Raw genomic sequence first — 18026 nt, 5'->3', positions numbered from 1 at the left:
GCTAATTTCAAGTGCCAAGCCCCTAGCATTAAGCCTTTTAAGAAAGCAGACTCCAGTCAAAAAGCTAATGCCAAGTTATAAATTAAATTCTGGGGTACAAGTGCCCATACACTGTTGTGCAAGGTATTGTAAAAGATTAAATCATCAGGGAACACGTGTACTGTAGAATGACACATATTTGCAATGAACTATCACAGTCTTTTAAAATGGAAATCTAGTTTTGTTCATGAAGGAGACATAAATAAACCTAATCACAAGTCTCTGACATGAATCTAGTTATTTATTCTGCAAAAGGACTTCTTTTTGAAGACTACAATGCAAAGTAGTATTTTATTCAGTAAAAACAGAAGCCCTAGCAATAGTTCATAATCTGCCACACATTTGAACGGAACCTAGATAGAAGCGTTTCATATTGATATATTTGATAAATTAGATCCATAACTAGCATCAGCACATTTTTAAATGAAAAAACAGATCAGACTTGCATTTATCAGTAGATGGAGGAGCGTCAAGCAAAAATGCAGAAAAAATATTTAAAAGCCCCAAATTAATATTTTTAACCCTCTTCTGACCATTTCTTCTCTAACAGATTCTGTGCCACATTTTGCACATAGGCAGTATGGGTAACACAGAACGTTCCTGTTGGTCTCTCCTCATTTTGTCTCCTTGCAAGATACTTCTTATGTCTTCTTGAACAGCCTTCATTTATACTACTCAGCGCACTGCTAGGACATCAAGAATCTCTGAGAATGAAAGTTATGTGTGGTGGCATGTGGTCACCTTAGCCTGGCTATATTCACTGCAAATAGAGCAACGAATTGCAGAATGTAAACCTCATTAGTCAGGTTACTTAGAAAGACCCAATGAGGAGTGGATACTCGTTTGAAAAAGTGATGGATTTTTGCAGCTCTTCTCCCGAAAGTGGAATATTTTTGAAACTTATTTATAGTGCAAATAAGGTGCCATACAGTGAAACTTCCCAAGCTGCACTGTCAGGGTGGTTTGGATACATAAGTTCAACCAGCCACTCTGAAATAAACATATTCAACGGCCGTTAAAATCTCGATACTGACTGATTTTATTGGATCATATCCTCCAGCTCTCTGGGATGTAAATTTCCGGCCATAACCTGTGCAGCAATAAACTTCGTTCAGCCACAAGAGTGTGCATGTGAGAGGATTGCAAATCTGCTCTGCCAAACCAGAATTAGCCGGTATCGCAGGAATGAAAGAGCGTGGAGATTTCAAATTGCAGAGAATGGAGACAAGGCGGTGCAGAGGACGAGCTGCCCGGGGAGCAGGAGGCCCCAGACCGGTGCCGCACTCCTATGGAAAATAAGCCCCAGGGTGGTGAGCAGGGGCGAGGCTGAGCCGGCGCGGGGGCTGAAAGGAGCCGGGCGCAGGTGGACACCGGAGCCCGCAGCAGTCCCCGGGGTGCCGGGGCGCGGAGCAGCGCCGCGGGTTGGGCTGACAGCGGGACACGGTGCCGAGGCGCTCAGGGACGGCGGCGTTGGCGGAGCTCGACGCGGTGAGTACCTCGGGAGGAGCTGGGAGCCACCACACGGCAGCGGCACCGGAGCGGGAGGGGAACGCGGAGCGGCCGCGCCGCCTGCGGCAGAGGCGCTGGGCTGGGCTGGGCTGTGCGGGGCTGGGCAGTCCCGGGCTGTCCCGGCTGTCCCGGCACGGGGCTCCCGGGGCCGGGGGCGGCGGCCCCTCGGAGGTGCGGCGGAGCAGGAGTGCGGCTGCCGCAGCGGGGTAACTCGCGGTCATCCTTTGTGCTCGGCGGGCGGTGCCGCGGCCGCGCCGCCTCCAGAACGCCGCCCCCGCCGCCCGGCCCCGCCGCAGCCGCCGCGGGCCGAGCCGCGCCCCCGCCCCGGGCTGCGGGACAGCCGCGGCTGAGCTGGCCCTGTGGCAGCCCCGCGGCCCGGGCGGTGGCGGCCGTCCCCGCCCCAGCTCTGCTTCGCATAGGGGAACCGAACCTACGCTGGGAAGTGCCGGGAAGGAGTCGCGTGTGAAGCTCCCAAAGCTGTTCTCTTGGGAGAAAAAAGTACATCCCCTGCCTTCGGGCTGCTCCCGAAACAGGCTGTAAGCCTGTACAGAATAGAGGTGCACGCCTGATGCAAGGTGCCCACGACCTTGGGACCAAGGGAAGATAACGATTCACTATCTGAGCCATTTCTGCTGTGTGCAGGGACGGGGCACCACGCCTGGGTCACACCGGGGCACAGCAGCACCGAGGGGTCTCCGGAGAGGCCGCTTGAGCAGGGCTTGGAAACATCCCTCAGGGAGGGGCAGCAGGGCAGCACCCCGGTCTGGAAACCGAACTGCTGCAGACTTTATGCAAACTTGTCACCCTGGCAATTAGTTTAGCCTTTTAAGCATCTAATTTCCCTGATTTTTTGCTCCCTTCTGGGCATGCATTTTTATGCACTGGGGCTCTGACTGGCAGAGGTGGCCGGTGTCCATATCTCCGCAAAGCTGCTGACAGCTAAGTGCTGGGCATGTTAGCAAGGTGAAGTCAGACTGCTGAAACATATGACAACCAAAATAAACCATGTTTTTATCAATGTTTCCTCTGTATGCCTTCAGCAACCAAATAATTACATGTGGCATGATTCCCGGGAATATTACAAAGTAAACCTCATTACTAGTTATAATGCATATATGAGTTATCCATTGGAACTGTCATTAAAGTACAGTTTTATTCTATATTTTTTAAGACTGAGGCAGTCAAATGCTGAAGGTAGTTGACCAAATATATGTAAATTATTCATCATATGGACTTTTTATAGCAAGAGCAGATGTTCTTCAGTGATTTAGTTGAACTACAAGTAAGAGAGCCATAGCTCCATTATGGTTCATAGAACTTGGGTGTTTTGCTGCTAACATAGGTCTTACTGCAGCACCTGCATTTGTCCCTAAAATATCTCATGAGTCAGGTTTTCAAAAAAGCTCAGCATCTTCACAGGCACGAATGCTTGGGCCATTTTTCTAAGAGCTCTGCATACTTTGTGTGCATTTAGTCTAAAAAGCTTTTCTGGGAAAAAAAAAATCTCATTCTTTTACAGGTGACCAAATAAGAATCCAGATTCCCCTGCCTTTAAATGAAATTCTTCCTGAGGGGCTGTATTCAAACACTGTTACTGTGAGTGGCTCTTCCCTGCCTTGCTTGTTGGGGAAACTGGCTGGCTTCATCAGCAGCTGCAATTTCACTACAGTTTCTCTAGGATTTCACAACTGCAAAGGGTTCATTTGGCTCCTCTGCCTTTCATGAGCCTGTGCTTGGCAGGGCTGTGTGGGAAGAAGGTGGAAGACAGGTATGTGCCTTTCTCCTGGGTGCAACAGGCCATGGGATGATCAGGCTGTCCTGGGGAAGAGATCCAGGCATCCAGTCCTTGCTTTATCCAGAGACTGAGTTTGTGCAGTTATTGGAGATGACCTTCTCTGCTTTTGAGTGTATTCACTCTGAACTTGTCACCTTAGTGAAAAGTTAATAGTATGAAAGTAATAATAAGCAAGAATTCAGTTCAAATGGAAAATATATGCATTTTCTGAAGATTTGTGGGGGTTGATAGAAGCATGACATTAACTTGCATCTACTCAATCTGAGCCAGTTCTGTCAGCAAGACTGCAAAGAGGAGTGTCATAACTTTGCAGCTCAATATCAATTATTTTTCTTCAAATTATTTAAAATATGTAAAAGATGTGCCTATTTCCTGTCCAAAGAAGAATTTTTTGTATCCAATATCAGGATTCAGGTGTGCACAAAACCAGTCAAAAGTATAAGAGAGAAAGGTGAGGCTTTACATTTAATCTTGACTCTGAATCTTCAGTTACATAATTTTGTATTCCATTATCTAAGATGCACTGTAATATCCCTCATACATTTTCATTAATCTTATGCAGAGCATGTGCAACAGCTTGCCATTTTCCTTCATTCTGCCTCTTCTCATTATTTCCCATTAGCATGATTATTCACTGTGTTTATCACCTTTTTGCACCTAGTCTCTCTCTGCCTTGTGAGTGGGCTGAATCCTCTGTAAGTAGTCCTGTAACCTACAGCAACAGAGGATCTGGCTCGCAGTACGTTATTAGGAAAGGGTTGAGATGTCATCTTTAAGACCTATCTTTTGCAGAGGAAGGGTGAGGTGTAATTATGACTAAGGCTGTCCTCTTTAATTTAATTAATAATAGAATTTAATAATTGTGACCAGGCTGTCCTTTTATGGTCAAAAAACCAGTCTGTACCACTGCATGGCTCTGACTTGCTCCCGTGCTGCTCGCCCTCCCTCAAACACCCTGCAGGACCTCTAGAAGGACCTCTAAGCACGATCCCCATTCTCTGTTTCCCAGTTTGGAAAGGAACAGCCTGGAAGGCATTTCAGTATCCATTTCCACTGGCAACTCATCAATTGATCCCAGCTTATCTGTCTGTGCAGCAAGTGTTAAATGTGCACAGTTCTTGTTCTTCCTCACTGTGTCACCAATACCTCCTATGGCCAAGTTAGGGCAAATGACAACTTAGTCACTATAGAACATCCATCTGTGAAAGATTTGCCTCCAGGAGTGCAACATATTTAAGCTGCATCTCACTTATGAGGCAGATCGGTGTGCTCTCAGAACCTACAGGCTCAAGCTGCCCTTAGTTACACCTGATTCCCTGCACTGCCAGGAAGGGGCAGGTGGCACTCGGGTACAGAGGGACCTCGGGCAGCAGCCAGGCTGGAGAGGCTGCACGTACCAATGGGTGTTCACTGCTGGCTGGGACTGGCCAGCTCTGATTCCAGCTGTGGCTTACTGTGCAATGCCCAGCGCCTTCTCTGTGTGTTTATCTAGCAATAGGAAAAAAGTAAAATGGTTTGGAAAGGTAGTGACTTGAGAAGCAAAATGTACTCACATATTTAAAGACAAATTTTGAGTTGGTACAGAATCTGGGTTTGTCTGTTCACTGCCGGTTTGCAGCAGTGAGGAGCCAGCCCAGAGGCACACATTCTGAGAGCTCACAGAAGACATAAGAACCTTTTAAAATCATTTTTTGATAACTTTTTTCCCTTTCCACTGTTGTAAAGCTGCTGTTTCTTTTTTATTTCTCCGGAGAAGAAAAGAAGACAAAAAATTACCATCTCTGGTAACTTGTATCATTGCATTCCTAGTCTCCATGGAAACCTATGTGGTGCTCCACAGTTGGGTAAGATTTGAATCTGTTGCGGCAGAAATCAGATGGAGGGAAGACTGGATTATGCACCTTGACTGTTAATCAATTAAAAGAGGTTTTGAAATTATTTTCACCTTGTGTTGTAATCTTTACTTGGAGTAACAACAGAATAAATCAAAATAATCAAATGAAGCTAGTGTGACCTGATCCTATGTACACCTATGCATGAAACTCTGCCACTCAGTTTGATTCTGATAGGCATTGACATTAATTTGGAAGAATTCTTTGTTTATAGTAGGATAATAAGGATTAATGCTATGGAAACTGAACACATAATAGCAAACTGTTGTCATATTGACTCTTTTAAAAAGAGAGGCAGTAACAATTGCCTTGTTTTAATTTATGTAAGTAAAACATTTTGAAAATTAAGAATCTGAATTCCTTATCTTTTGCTGTCTTCATTCTTGTTCTTCCACTGCTAAGGAAGAAATACATCCCCAAACTGGTTTCCTCTGAAAAGATGTGGTAACTTCATCTACCTGCTGCTTCTTTACTCCAAGCTTTATGAACTGGAACACAAAGGCACATCATCTTACTGGGACAGCAGAAGGTGACACAGAGAAGTAATATACAGAGAGAGACCAATCTTTTGTGACGACAGTCAACCCATGAAGAGTGAGGGCTTTCAGCCACCTAAAAGTAAGTAAAATATATAGTAATGGAAATAGTGCAGCCTACTGTCAGTCTGTAAATACTCCTGCATAGACAGCCACGATAACAAGTTACACAAAGAAATAAATTAATTGCACGATTTTCTAAGCATTTTACATTTGAACAATTAAGTCACGGTATTCACTACAACTGCACTAACTACAGTGGTGAAATACAACAGTGATTTATGGTATTCACCATACCAAACCGCAAAAGCTGATTATTTTGTATGCATTTGTAGGTATTTACTGCATTTGCTTCAGAATACTGTGGAGAAAATGTATGCAAGTCGAGAGGACATTGGATATGATTTTGGAGATCACTCCAAAGTTGGAAGTAAGCCAATTAAACCTAATCCAAACATCGATGGAGGATGGGCTTGGATGATTGTATTTTCCTCTTTCCTTGTGCACATACTCATCATGGGCTCCCAAATGGCCCTTGGAATACTCAACATGGAATGGCTTGAAGAGTTTAATCAAAGTCGTGGCTTAACAGCCTGGGTTAGCTCCCTCAGCATGGGCATCACGCTTATTGTAGGTATGTGCCGGCACCACGTATTTTAAAACTAGATATATTTTTAGAATATGTTTGCCATTCATCCCTAAAATATTTTCTTATGGTTGTCCCAAGCTGACCTTTTAAAGTCACCAGGAGAAATTTTACAATGTAGATGGAGAAAGGGAATAACAGGGAAGATGACAGGGAAGACAGCCCAGCAGACTGCATGAGCAGGAAAGGAATGCTGTGACTTCCAGGTCTGACTAGAATTAAGAAAACATGATCTGTGAAGCTTGGAGTCCTCCCCATGCTGCATCTGTGAGGAGAAAATGTTGAATTCACACAGTTTGTATTTCAGTTTGGCAGCTGAATGAAAATGTATTTTTTTAGTTGTAGTTGGATCAACCCAAAATAGTATCTGGAGAAAATGTTTGTGTATATATATATATATATATATATACACATGTATGACTCCCTAAATGAAAACTGAAAAAAGTTATGTTTATATCTGCCTAAATTATTCTACTGAAAACAAGATAAAATGCTTAACTTCTGGTTACTTGTGAACAAGTCTTGCACTTATACAGCATCAGAATGAGGAGCAAGAGTTTCAGCTGATTCCTCTCTTTAAACTGTCCCTTCTTCATGGGGCAAATTTGATTGTAGGCATTGCAGGTATTTGCTAAGTATTTAATCAGTTAGTTGTATTTCTCTTTCCATGATTTTAAGAAATAATATGAAAAATAAACTGACTTGCACGAGTTGCCTGATGTTTTAACATTTTATTTAAAACATTAAGAAACTTAAGGTGAAAAATTATTAGAGCATAAAGAATTAAATAAATAATTTATCATTTCTTTCATGTTTTTTAACAGGTCCTTTTATCGGTTTGTTCATCAGCATGTGTGGGTGCCGCACGACAGCCATAATTGGAGGGATCCTGAATGCCCTGGGTTGGATACTGAGTGCCTATGCCTCAAATGTGCACTACCTCTTCCTCACCTTTGGAGTGACAGCTGGTGAGAGCTGCACTAATGTTTGAAGGTTCTTTCAGTTATTTCTGATTCCTTTGAAGCTTATTTGAGTGAGTAAATAGGGAAGGTAGACTGTAAAGTTATTCCAGCTCTGCTTTCACACTTTTACAGCCTGTTATCCTTTTAGAAAACTTATTTATTCAGTGGATTGGGCCCAGTGACTTCTGTTGTTGTTTAAATTTGCCATGTGAAGGTGGAACTTCTATCAGTTTCAGCCAAGTGAGTACATTAGAGGACATTTTTAATTAGGGGAGTTACTGTAACCCAAACTCTGACAAGTAAAATTTAAAGATGAATTTCATATCTAGCTAACTCCTCTCCTTGCCACAGGAAAGAATAACAAATGTTTTCTCCAGAATTTCTATACATAAATTTTTATCTAGCTTTCCAGATGGAGAAATACTGAGCTTAGCAAAGATCACTCTGATGACTCTTTACACCACCTTACCGTAGACTTCAGTAACATTGTAAATTCCTGAACAAAGAACAATGATCACAGAGAGGATCCTGCCTTTTTCAGAATTTCTGTTTTCATATATACTGAATATAATCAAGCAGGCAGGAATCTACACAGGTCTTCTTCAGCTCCTGTGCTCTTTTCAGAAAGAGCACACACAAAACAAAAAATGGCAGAGTTTAAGTAAAGAATTCAAAGAGGGGTGAAAAACAGATTTTCTGGGAAAAAAAAACCAAACAACCAAGCCAGAGACAAACTTTTATGTGAGATAGAGAAGTGAGATGTTGCAGGAGTAATTCTGTCCAATAAAACGGTGTAGAGATACCTGACAGGTTCCTTCCAGCTCCATGAGACCTCTGCTCACTGTCCCTCCCTCACGATCTGCTCACTCACCCTCAGTCCTGCCGCTCACTCCCATCCCCTCACTCACCATGCCCAGTCGCGGCCCATCCAGAGAAGTCTCTCCATGTTCTCATGGCTGCTCCTGGAAAGCTGCTTTTCCCTTGCGGTGGCCACATCTTGCTGCCATCACCTCTGGGCCTCCACACTGCGCCTGTGGGCCTGCTCATGGCTGCTGCCTTCAGTCCATCCCTCCGATCCCAACCTCATCTCTCCATCCGCAGCCACCCTCAGCACATTGCCGAGGGCCCTTCCCTCAGGGCTCCGCTGCTCCTGGCAGCCGACTCCCCTGGCGGCACCGGGGCTGGCTCCTCACGGCAGCAGCCCCAGGGGCAGCGGCTCTCCTGAGGGACAGAGAGGCCTCCCCGAATCTGTGGTTGGATGTGGGGAGGGACACTGGTGCAAAACAAAAGCCCAAAAATAAAAGCCCAATTGTGTATTTGCCTAGGAAAGTAAGAAATATTTCTAAAAAGCAAAATGGGTCAGCTCTGGTCAGGGTCACTGCTGTGATGGTGAAGGGCTTTTTTTGGGGCTTTTTTGGAATCACGGCTTTCTCTGGCCTAGCTGCAGCTAGATCATGCTGTAGCTGTATGCAGCTATGTTAGCACCTCTTTAGGCAAACTTCTAAGTCACAAAACACTTCTGAATTACTATCACAGTGAGTTGGGAAGCATCTTCTGCATACACCTGTTCCAATCCAAATCCCTCTGTGAAGAATTTGCTGCGAGAAAAAATGGTGAACTGTTACCTCTAATGATGTGTTTGTGCAATACGTCGCTTCCTGCTTGAAGTATGTGCCATGAATACCCAGCCTGGTTTTTAACTACAGGGGAGGGGTTTTCAACAGAATTAGAGATCTGCCTTGTAAGACTGAGCAGCTACTGTGTGGCCCTCCCTGGACTGCCCAAAGAGAACCAGCCTGGAAGCCACCTGAGGTCCCACCAGTGCACTAACCCCGTGTGCTGACTCCTCAAATACATGTCATGGTCACTGTGGCTCCAGTTACTGAACAAGGACAGGATCTCAGTGTGAATCTTCATTGCTGGGGAACTTGGGTGAAAGCAACAAGATGTGCTCACTAAGCAGTTCTGGTTACTGATACCATCAGATGTGGGTATTATAATTGCAGATATTTCAAAACAGGCTGTGTCTGTGTTTGTCCCCATAGTAACTGTCACTGATTGGTTGTGGGACATTTGTAACTTTCAGTGTTGTCACGCTGACCTGAGAAAAAGGTTTTATATTCCATGTGTTTAGTTTTTCTGGCAATAAATATCAGTGTTGCATTCTCTCTAGAATGAGTATTGTAGATTTTGGAAAACACTATGAAACAGAAATGAAAGCTAACATCAGAATTGAAAATCTATTATTGGTTTTACTACTATGCTTACACAAAAGCGAGGAATAAAATAGATTTTTTTTCACTGCTTTTTATGTTGTTGGCAAACAGTTCAGATTTATTTAATTTTTTTTTATAGGTATTGGAAGTGGCATGGTTTATCTGCCTGCAGTGGTCATGGTAGGGCAATATTTTCAGAACAGAAGAGCACTTGCACAAGGGCTCAGTACCACGGGAACGGGGTTTGGAGCTTTCTTAATGACTGCCTTACTGAAGTACCTCTGCACTGAATTTGGGTGGAGGAATGCAATGTTCATCCAGGGGGCCATTTCCCTGAACCTCTGTGTCTGTGGGGCACTCATGAGACCACTCTCTCCCAAAGAGCTCCGTGAAAAATATGTGGTGGGAAATGATAGCGAAGAAAATCAGGCAAAAGCTCTGTCCCAATCTACAGAGACTATAAAATCTAATGGAGTCCTTGGTGAAGAACCAGAGAAAAAAGAAGAGGCAGCAAATGAAGAAGTGCTTGGCAGTGTGCAGCACACAGAAATCGGAGGTAAATCTGGAAGTGAAAGGAGCATGTATGGACTGCGCCTCTTTAAGACAGTGAGCCAGCTGACAGTCACAGTCAGGAAGGGCTTTGCACTCTGGTACTCCAGCTACTTTGGAGCTGCATCACTGTTTACCAATAGAGTATTTGTGGCCTTTATCATTTGGGCTTTGTTTGCCTATAGCAGCTTTGTCATTCCCTTTATTCACCTTCCAGAAATAGTCAAGCAGTACAAATTATCTAGGCAGGACAATGTATTTCCTTTGACATCCATTATAGCCATTGTTCATATTTTTGGTAAAGTGATCCTTGGAATCATCTCTGATCTGCCATGCATCAGCACCTGGAATGTCTTCCTCATGGCTAACTTTACCCTGGTCACCTGCATTCTTACTTTGCCACTAATGCAGACATACATTGGCCTGGCTGTGGTTTGTGCTCTAATAGGATTTTCTAGTGGCTATTTTTCTCTAATGCCTGTTGTGACTGAAGATTTAGTTGGAACTAAACACCTTGCAAATGCCTATGGCATCATCATTTGTGCCAATGGAATATCTGCTTTGTTTGGACCACCTTTTGCAGGTAAAAAGTTCAAATTGCTAACCAACAGATGTTTGTGTAATGACTGTATGACTCTTTGTATTATTAAACATTCTTATGCTATGAGCATGTGTAGTTAACAAAATCACAGCTGCTCCAGAATGGACATAACGTCCAGCTTTACATTGTACAGATTTACAGCTCATAACTCTGCCATCCCCAGCAGAAGGGAGAAGTGTATGTATGCTATCCCTAGAGTTATTTAGGTTTAAACAGACATTCATTACACATTTCCTCATAGAAAGAGGTGGGGGAATACAGAAGAGATACAGGTACTGATTGTCAGTATTATATCAGACTCCAGCTCTCTTTTACAGAGGTGCTGCTGAGAAAAAAGCTGTGAGAAATTCTGGGAGTCATGGCCTTAGTCAGCCAGGGCAGCTCTAGGCTGAAGGGAAGGCAGCAGCAGCATGAGCAGCCCAGGAAAGCGAGAGCCCCTTCTCTCCCCACCCCTGGGTGAGCGACACGAGCGAGAAGAAAGCCCTCTCAGTGCCCCCTGAAAGCAGCAGTGTTTTACTGTGCCACGTTCCCTCAGCACCTCCCAGTGTGTGCTAACCCTGTCTCTGAATTTGGCCTTTGGTTAAGAAGCAAACTGGATGCAAGCAGCTGATGTAAAGAGAGCTTCTGATCTTGTGGGTACATCGCAATGCAGCCAGCGTGGAGTGAGGGAGTTTGGCTTAGTTGGGTTCTCAAACCTTCCTGAAGTAATGAATAAGTAACTCTAATGAAGAAGTAACTTTAATGTGTTTTTGCAAAGGAATTGAGGCTGGAATGAGAGTCATTGCAGTATTGAGATTGTATCTCTTGAACAGTCTTCTATTGGTATGTGAGGCTTGGGAACAGCTATGGGAAATGTGTTTGCTTGCACAAGGCATAGCATTTGAAATACCCAGTATTGGGCATTTTACAGAGGCAGTGATAGGGAGGAGGAAGTAATTGGTTTGGGATTACAAAATCTCGATTTTAAAATCAAACCTGTGATAACATATTTGAAAAATTTTGTTTTTCCATAAAATATCTGTGGATTTGACAGAAACGTCATGAAAGAAATGTGAAGTATTTTTTGAATTTTCTCATGAAATGTACATTTTTGGCAAACTTTGTAATAAACATGTTCTGTCCTTATTTTCCAGGTTGGATCTATGACATCACACAAAAATACGATTTTTCTTTTTACATAGCTGGATTGCTATACATGGTGGGAATAATATTTTTACTTATACAACCTTGTATTCAAAAGAAACAGTCAAGAGAAAAATCTACAGAAGAAGCACAAGTATAGAACAAATTCCAGAACTTTTTTCCAGAACTTTTTTTTGTTTTGTGTTTCTCTTGTGTGGCATATGAAGATGTTTTTCTTATAGAACCAACCACATTTAGCTGCGCTGCACTTAAGTGAAAAGCAAATATACTCCATAAGGCTTATAAATTATTGGAAATATGCTTTTAAAATTGGTTAAGATATTTTTTACTTTAGAACTACTAAATACAGTGATTAAAGCACCCTGCTAGTATGTCAATATTAGAACAATGCTAAGAATACTTACCCTTGCTTCTCTTTTGATATTTCACCATTAACCATTGGTGAAAATCCACTGACTGCAGTGCAGTTACTCTGATTTACACTAGTCCTGTGAGAGAATTTGGTCAGGACATGAATGATTTATAAAAGTCCTTTCTACTATGTATTCAATCTGATGAAAGATTAGTTACTGGGTATTAGATAATGATTGTATCTCTTGCCTGGCTACCTAAGTACTGTTGAAATGCTACTATAACAATTCCACTAATTCAGCTTACTAAAGTTACTATTTCTGTGATGCAAATCTGAAGAAAAGTTCTCATATATTTCTGAAATTATTCAGTTGGACTCAATAGGTCCCTCCCAACCCAGTATATTCTGTGATTCTACTTCAGTGATTTTTAATTTTGTTTTTTCAAAGTATCAACTGCATTTGAAGTAGCTATCCTCAATAACTAGGCTGCAGTTTAAACACTGTGACATTTAATGCACCTGAAGTAAAAAACCCATAAATGAAGAAACAGGAAACATATTGAAAATGTTTCCAGAAACAGTTTGAGTTCTTTGGCCCCTTTACCTAATTGGAGTTATTTTAGAATTTAATAAAATTGCCACTGACTCTTTCCATGGGAATGAACACTACTACTGCACACTAAATTTTGTTATAATTTAATTTAATTGTTCACCAACTTTGTTACATATGAGCAGTCGTGTTGCTGCTTGTAATGTACCATGAACTGACTAAGATTCATCATGTTTGGGAAATTTATTCTCTAGAAAATGAGATACTGCAGAGCATGGAATAGCTAAAGAGCATTTAAAATATTAAAATAAATTTTCTTAACATTAAGGGTCTGGTAACCAGTGCAGAAGGTGATGTATGGTGGTTGAGGGTTTATTTTTTTCAGCTTTGAGAAGTGAGTCTGATGCTAATTTTCCTATCAAATAAGAACCACTGTAAGTTTTCATCCTCTTAGCTTTATGAAAGTTCTTTGCATGACGAATCAGGTTCTTAGGTTAATATTTCTACGTGTTGCTGGAATTCCTTAAAAAGCAATTGAAACTGTTCAATTATATTGAAGAACTATTGGGAAACAGCTCAGTACACAACAATATCAATATCCTTATCTTCTTTATAGCTGCAAGGTTGGTTAAAAAAAGTTCTGAATGTGTATTGTTCCATATTGCAATTCACCAGCTTCTTAGTGTTGCACTTCTACAACTCTTGTCAGGGACATACTTTAAAGTATTCCTTAAAGATCACTGAAGTGAGCCAAGTTAAAAATAAAACCTTAAGAAACCCTGAATTATTTTAAGATTTACATCAGTACAATCATGTAGGGTAGTTATGTATGGCCTTTAAAATTCACATAAGACAACTGAGGTGGCACTGAACTGCAACACATGGAGTGAACACACAGTCAGTAACTTCTGAAAATCAGCTTTTGTTATTGGAGAGAATGTGCACGTAAAATTTCACATCAGTTCTTTGTTACAGGTTAAATATCTTCTTGGTGGGAATGCTGCTGATGGCTCATTTGATCTGAGCTTTTTTTGTTTTTGAAAGATATGTATCCTTCATACATAGATCTTCACTTTGTCTTTTGTCAAAAGCAATGGTATTTGCATAATACAGTAATGAAAAATATGTTCTTCACTTGTGGTATCTGCAATAGATCTTTTAATAGAGGTTCTTACAGGGCCACGTGTTGGGAATAAACTTACATTACCCAAAAACACACTTTCTGTTCATTTATTAAGTTAGTATGGTATTTTAGCCACATAATGGAATTTTTATTTCTCATTATCCTAAAACAAAGTAATCACAAAGATGAAAGAATATATATGGAAGTGCTTCTTATACCTAAAGGTGAACAGTCACTGAATGTTTCCAGCATATTGGTATATAGTTCTAGAAGAAAAAAATCCTTAATCTAAATCAACAAATATTTAAGTATTAAAGTACTGGTTTATAAAGAAACAGAATTATACAAGAACCCTGTATTCATAGTTTTTAATCAATTTCTAAAATTCAAGTTTAGTACTTGACATGTTAAAAAGTTGTAAACTCCTTACACTCTTCAAATATGAAACTATTATATCCAAATACTGAAATCACTGGTTTAATACTTGGGTCCTAGATCTAGTCAATTGTAAATGATATATTAATTACCCTCTATAAATGACAATGCCACAGCATCTCCTATAAGCCGTGGAGTACCTGTGGCATAGATACAAAACAGAGAAATCAGAATGGAGAAATACAAAGTAGCCACAACCTGTTCTATTGCAGTAACTACTATGAGGCTGATAAAACACAATTTCACGATACCCAACCTATTAAACATTGTAATATTTACATGTTGCTCCTGGTAAAACATATTTTATTTTTCTTCTTTCAATCCTTAAAAAGTCTGTTTTCTGTAGTAAAGAAGAAAAGTCCATGTGTCTGACCCAATAAACAGCCATGCCTTATAACAATTACTTCAATGGAACACACACCTTTATTCTGTTAGGTTTTGTTCTTGGTACATTGCTCCTGCCCCCTCTGGAGCTGTGGCTGACATTTGTGTGTGTGAAGGTTCCCAGCCCAATTCCTGGGGGGCTCTTCCATTTCAGGGGGGGCTGTGTCACGCAGCCTCTCTGCAAGAGCTTCCCAGGGCACATTACTGTCACGTAGCTGCTTGTAAGAGAAAGTAGAGGCTTAAATCATCATTTGGCTTACTCATTGCTGCTTATTCTACTCCACAAAATGTGTTTAGACAGCACAGAGGCCTTGTATGAAGGTCACTTGCAGTGCAAGCTGCCCACGCATTTTGAAAGACGCAGTGATAGTTAAACTCACAGAACATCAGAAGTTTTGTCCAGGGTTGCCAGTGCAAGATATCACATGTTTTTCTGTGAAATATATGAGAAGCTATTTTAGCTATTTTTGGTATAATATCCAAGGCCTTTCTACCACTGGAAAAAAAAAAAAAAAAAAAAAAAAAAAAAAAAGCAGCAGCAGCTGTAATGCCACGTATTTTCCTCGTGTGTAATTCATACAGCTGCTCTGAAATCAACCAAGCTGTGTAAACTGATGCCAAAAACCTTGTCAGGATGTAAAAATCACCTCAGAAATAAAATCTGTTTTCAAGGTAAGTAAAAGAGTCCTTGGGGTTTGAACAGAAATGCGATTTTAGAAAACTTTGAGATGTACTGTAAGGATTAAGCCTGTTTCTCAGGAGATGCTGCCTGCTTTCAGAATGACTCCATAAACAGAATCAGGTGGAAACAATATAAGGAAGAAAAAAAAAAAAAGATGTAATCTGTTAGATGACAGAACCATCACAAAAAAAATTAGGAAGATACCCTGTGTGATATATTATCTACCCGTAAATTATACAAGAACACAGAAACATTAATTTTTCCCACAAATGTTCCACTTTTCTTTCCAGGTGCAGTTGCAGGAGCCTAAGTGCAGTTCTACTCAATGACTCCAATGCAAGTGGTAACAGAAATAGAAAAGCAGAAATCCTCGTGTACCTTGTGTTACACACTGCAGATGTAGCTGGAACTGCTTCCCTCTGCCTACAGCAAAGCTGTCTCAGAGTACGTGTGGTCCTGGTTGTTCTTATGCAGGCATACACAACATCCTAGCACATTCTAGCTGAGCAAAAGGAGAGATTATTGGGGAAAAAAGGGTATAAGTGCTGAAATGAAAATGTGCGAGCCTCTTAAAAGTTCTCTTTACATTTCTGCTTATTCTCTGCTCTTGCCAATCTTGTTTGCCCATGAAATAAGGATACCATGAATGGCGAAGTTTTTAATGAAGTTAAAAACAATATATATTAGTTTTTCCTATTGCATATTTATATTTCCAAACACAGTGCTCTATAAAAAAATACAGGAAGAAAAGCAAAGCTGATTATCCCGGCCTTTCCCTGGCTCTGGATAATCCTGGTCATTCCCTGGCTGTGGATTGTCCCAGCCATTCCCTGGCCCTGGGTTATCCCAGCCATTCCCTGGCCCTGGGTTATCCCGGCCTTTCCCTGGCTCTGTGTTATCCTGGCCATTCCCTGGCCCTGGGTTATCCCAGCCATTCCCTGGCTCTGGGTTATCCCAGCCATTTCCTGGCTCTGGGTTATCCCGGCCATTCCCTGGCTGTGGATTGTCCCAGCCATTCCCTGGCTCTGGGTTATCCCAGCCATTCCCTGGCCCTGGGTTATCCCAGCCATTCCCTGGCCCTGGGTTATCCCAGCCATCCCCTGGCCCTGGGTTATCCCAGCCATTCCCTGGCCCTGGGTTATCCCAGCCATCCCCTGGCCCTGGGTTATCCCAGCCATTCCCTGGCCCTGGGTTATCCCAGCCATTCCCTGGCCCTGGGTTATCCCAGCCATCCCCTGGCCCTGGGTTATCCCAGCCATCCCCTGGCCCTGGGTTATCCCAGCCATTCCCTGGCCCTGGGTTATCCCAGCCATCCCCTGGCCCTGGGTTATCCCAGCCATCCCCTGGCCCTGGGTTATCCCAGCCATTCCCTGGCCCTGGGTTATCCCAGCCATCCCCTGGCCCTGGGTTATCCCAGCCATCCCCTGGCCCTGGGTTATCCCAGCCATTCCCTGGCCCTGGGTTATCCCAGCCATTCCCGGGCTGTCCCCATGCGCGCTGACAGCGGCCCTGCCCCGGGGCGCCCTCTGGCGGCCGCCGCGCCCCGCAGCGCCCGGAGTTTGAGGAGGGCTCGTCCGGAACTCCGGGCTGGGATCGCTCGCGGACGGGACTGGGGCCGGGACGCTGCACACAACAGCAGCTCGCTGCCAAAGCGTCGGGAAAACACACACACTGCTCACACGGTGAGTCCACGTCAGGACCTGTGTTACAGGACGTAAGAATAGCACCTAGTGAACAGTCTAAAACACATTGAAAGCATCTGGATCTCCTGGAGAGCAGGATTTATGCTCAGAACTCCAGTCAGAGAAATGCCATGCTTGGGGTAACAATGCAGATATCTGCTGAGTTCAGCCTGCAAGGATGCACTGCATGGCATGGACACACAGAGCTCCCACACTCCACTTTCCAGTCCTGAGTGGAGAGACTGTTCTATTTCCTCTGTTCAGAAATCCAAATATGCTACTCGATAATCCCACAGAGAGCAGCATTCCAGTGTATACATAAATTACTCTGGAAATAAAAACATATTATTTGGGCAAATTTTTAATTCCCTAGGTATACTGCTGAAATGAGAGAAAGGGAGCATGGCTTTACTTGTTCTCATAGTTTACTGCATTAAGCCAAAATCATATTTTTATTGGTATGCAACTTAATGCTTTCTAGGATTTCTTTAAATTCCAAAATATCCAAGGCTTTGTGTTAAACTAATGAAAAGTTTACTGCCCTCCATAGTACCTTATCCTACTTGACTCACACTCTTCAAATGACAGATGAATTCCAAATATACTGACAAATAATTTCTTGGTCTCTCTTCAATCCATTCTCTTAGTTATTTTACTCCCTTATTCTCCATTCAGTTGTTCCCCAGTCACAATATCAACTGATTTATCTTCAAACTGAAATACAGCCCAGAACTTTAGCAAGCTTATCTGCTCCCATCTGGCCTTCATATTTAAATTAATGACACGCTCTATTTTCCTGTCTTGCCATTTCCTCCTGTGCTTTCTTTGCCCTGTTCCCTTTTTCTTGTGCTCACTTGAACTCGCTCTCACTAAAGCATCTGTAATGCTTTGGTAGCCACAAAACAGGAATAGCAGCACATCCACATCCTC

The 18026-nt window shown here is 42.5% G+C and overlaps 1 protein-coding gene across 1 annotated transcript; it reads left to right on the top strand.

The window, feature by feature from the left end:
• Positions 1-5676: 5676 nt before the first annotated feature.
• On the top strand, positions 5677-13897 carry SLC16A14 (solute carrier family 16 member 14). Its single transcript, XM_058812421.1, has 5 exons — positions 5677-5853; positions 6107-6405; positions 7242-7385; positions 9735-10727; positions 11879-13897. Exons 2-5 carry the CDS (start codon positions 6144-6146, stop codon positions 12025-12027), a joined length of 1548 nt encoding a protein of 515 aa, XP_058668404.1. The 5' UTR covers positions 5677-5853; positions 6107-6143; the 3' UTR covers positions 12028-13897.
• Positions 13898-18026: the final 4129 nt, after the last annotated feature.

This window comes from Ammospiza caudacuta, chromosome 11 (assembly GCF_027887145.1).
Source record: "Ammospiza caudacuta isolate bAmmCau1 chromosome 11, bAmmCau1.pri, whole genome shotgun sequence".
Classification (NCBI taxonomy): domain Eukaryota; kingdom Metazoa; phylum Chordata; class Aves; order Passeriformes; family Passerellidae; genus Ammospiza; species Ammospiza caudacuta.
Note: the sequence above shows the minus strand (reverse complement) of the source record. Positions and strands in the feature narration are given on the sequence as shown.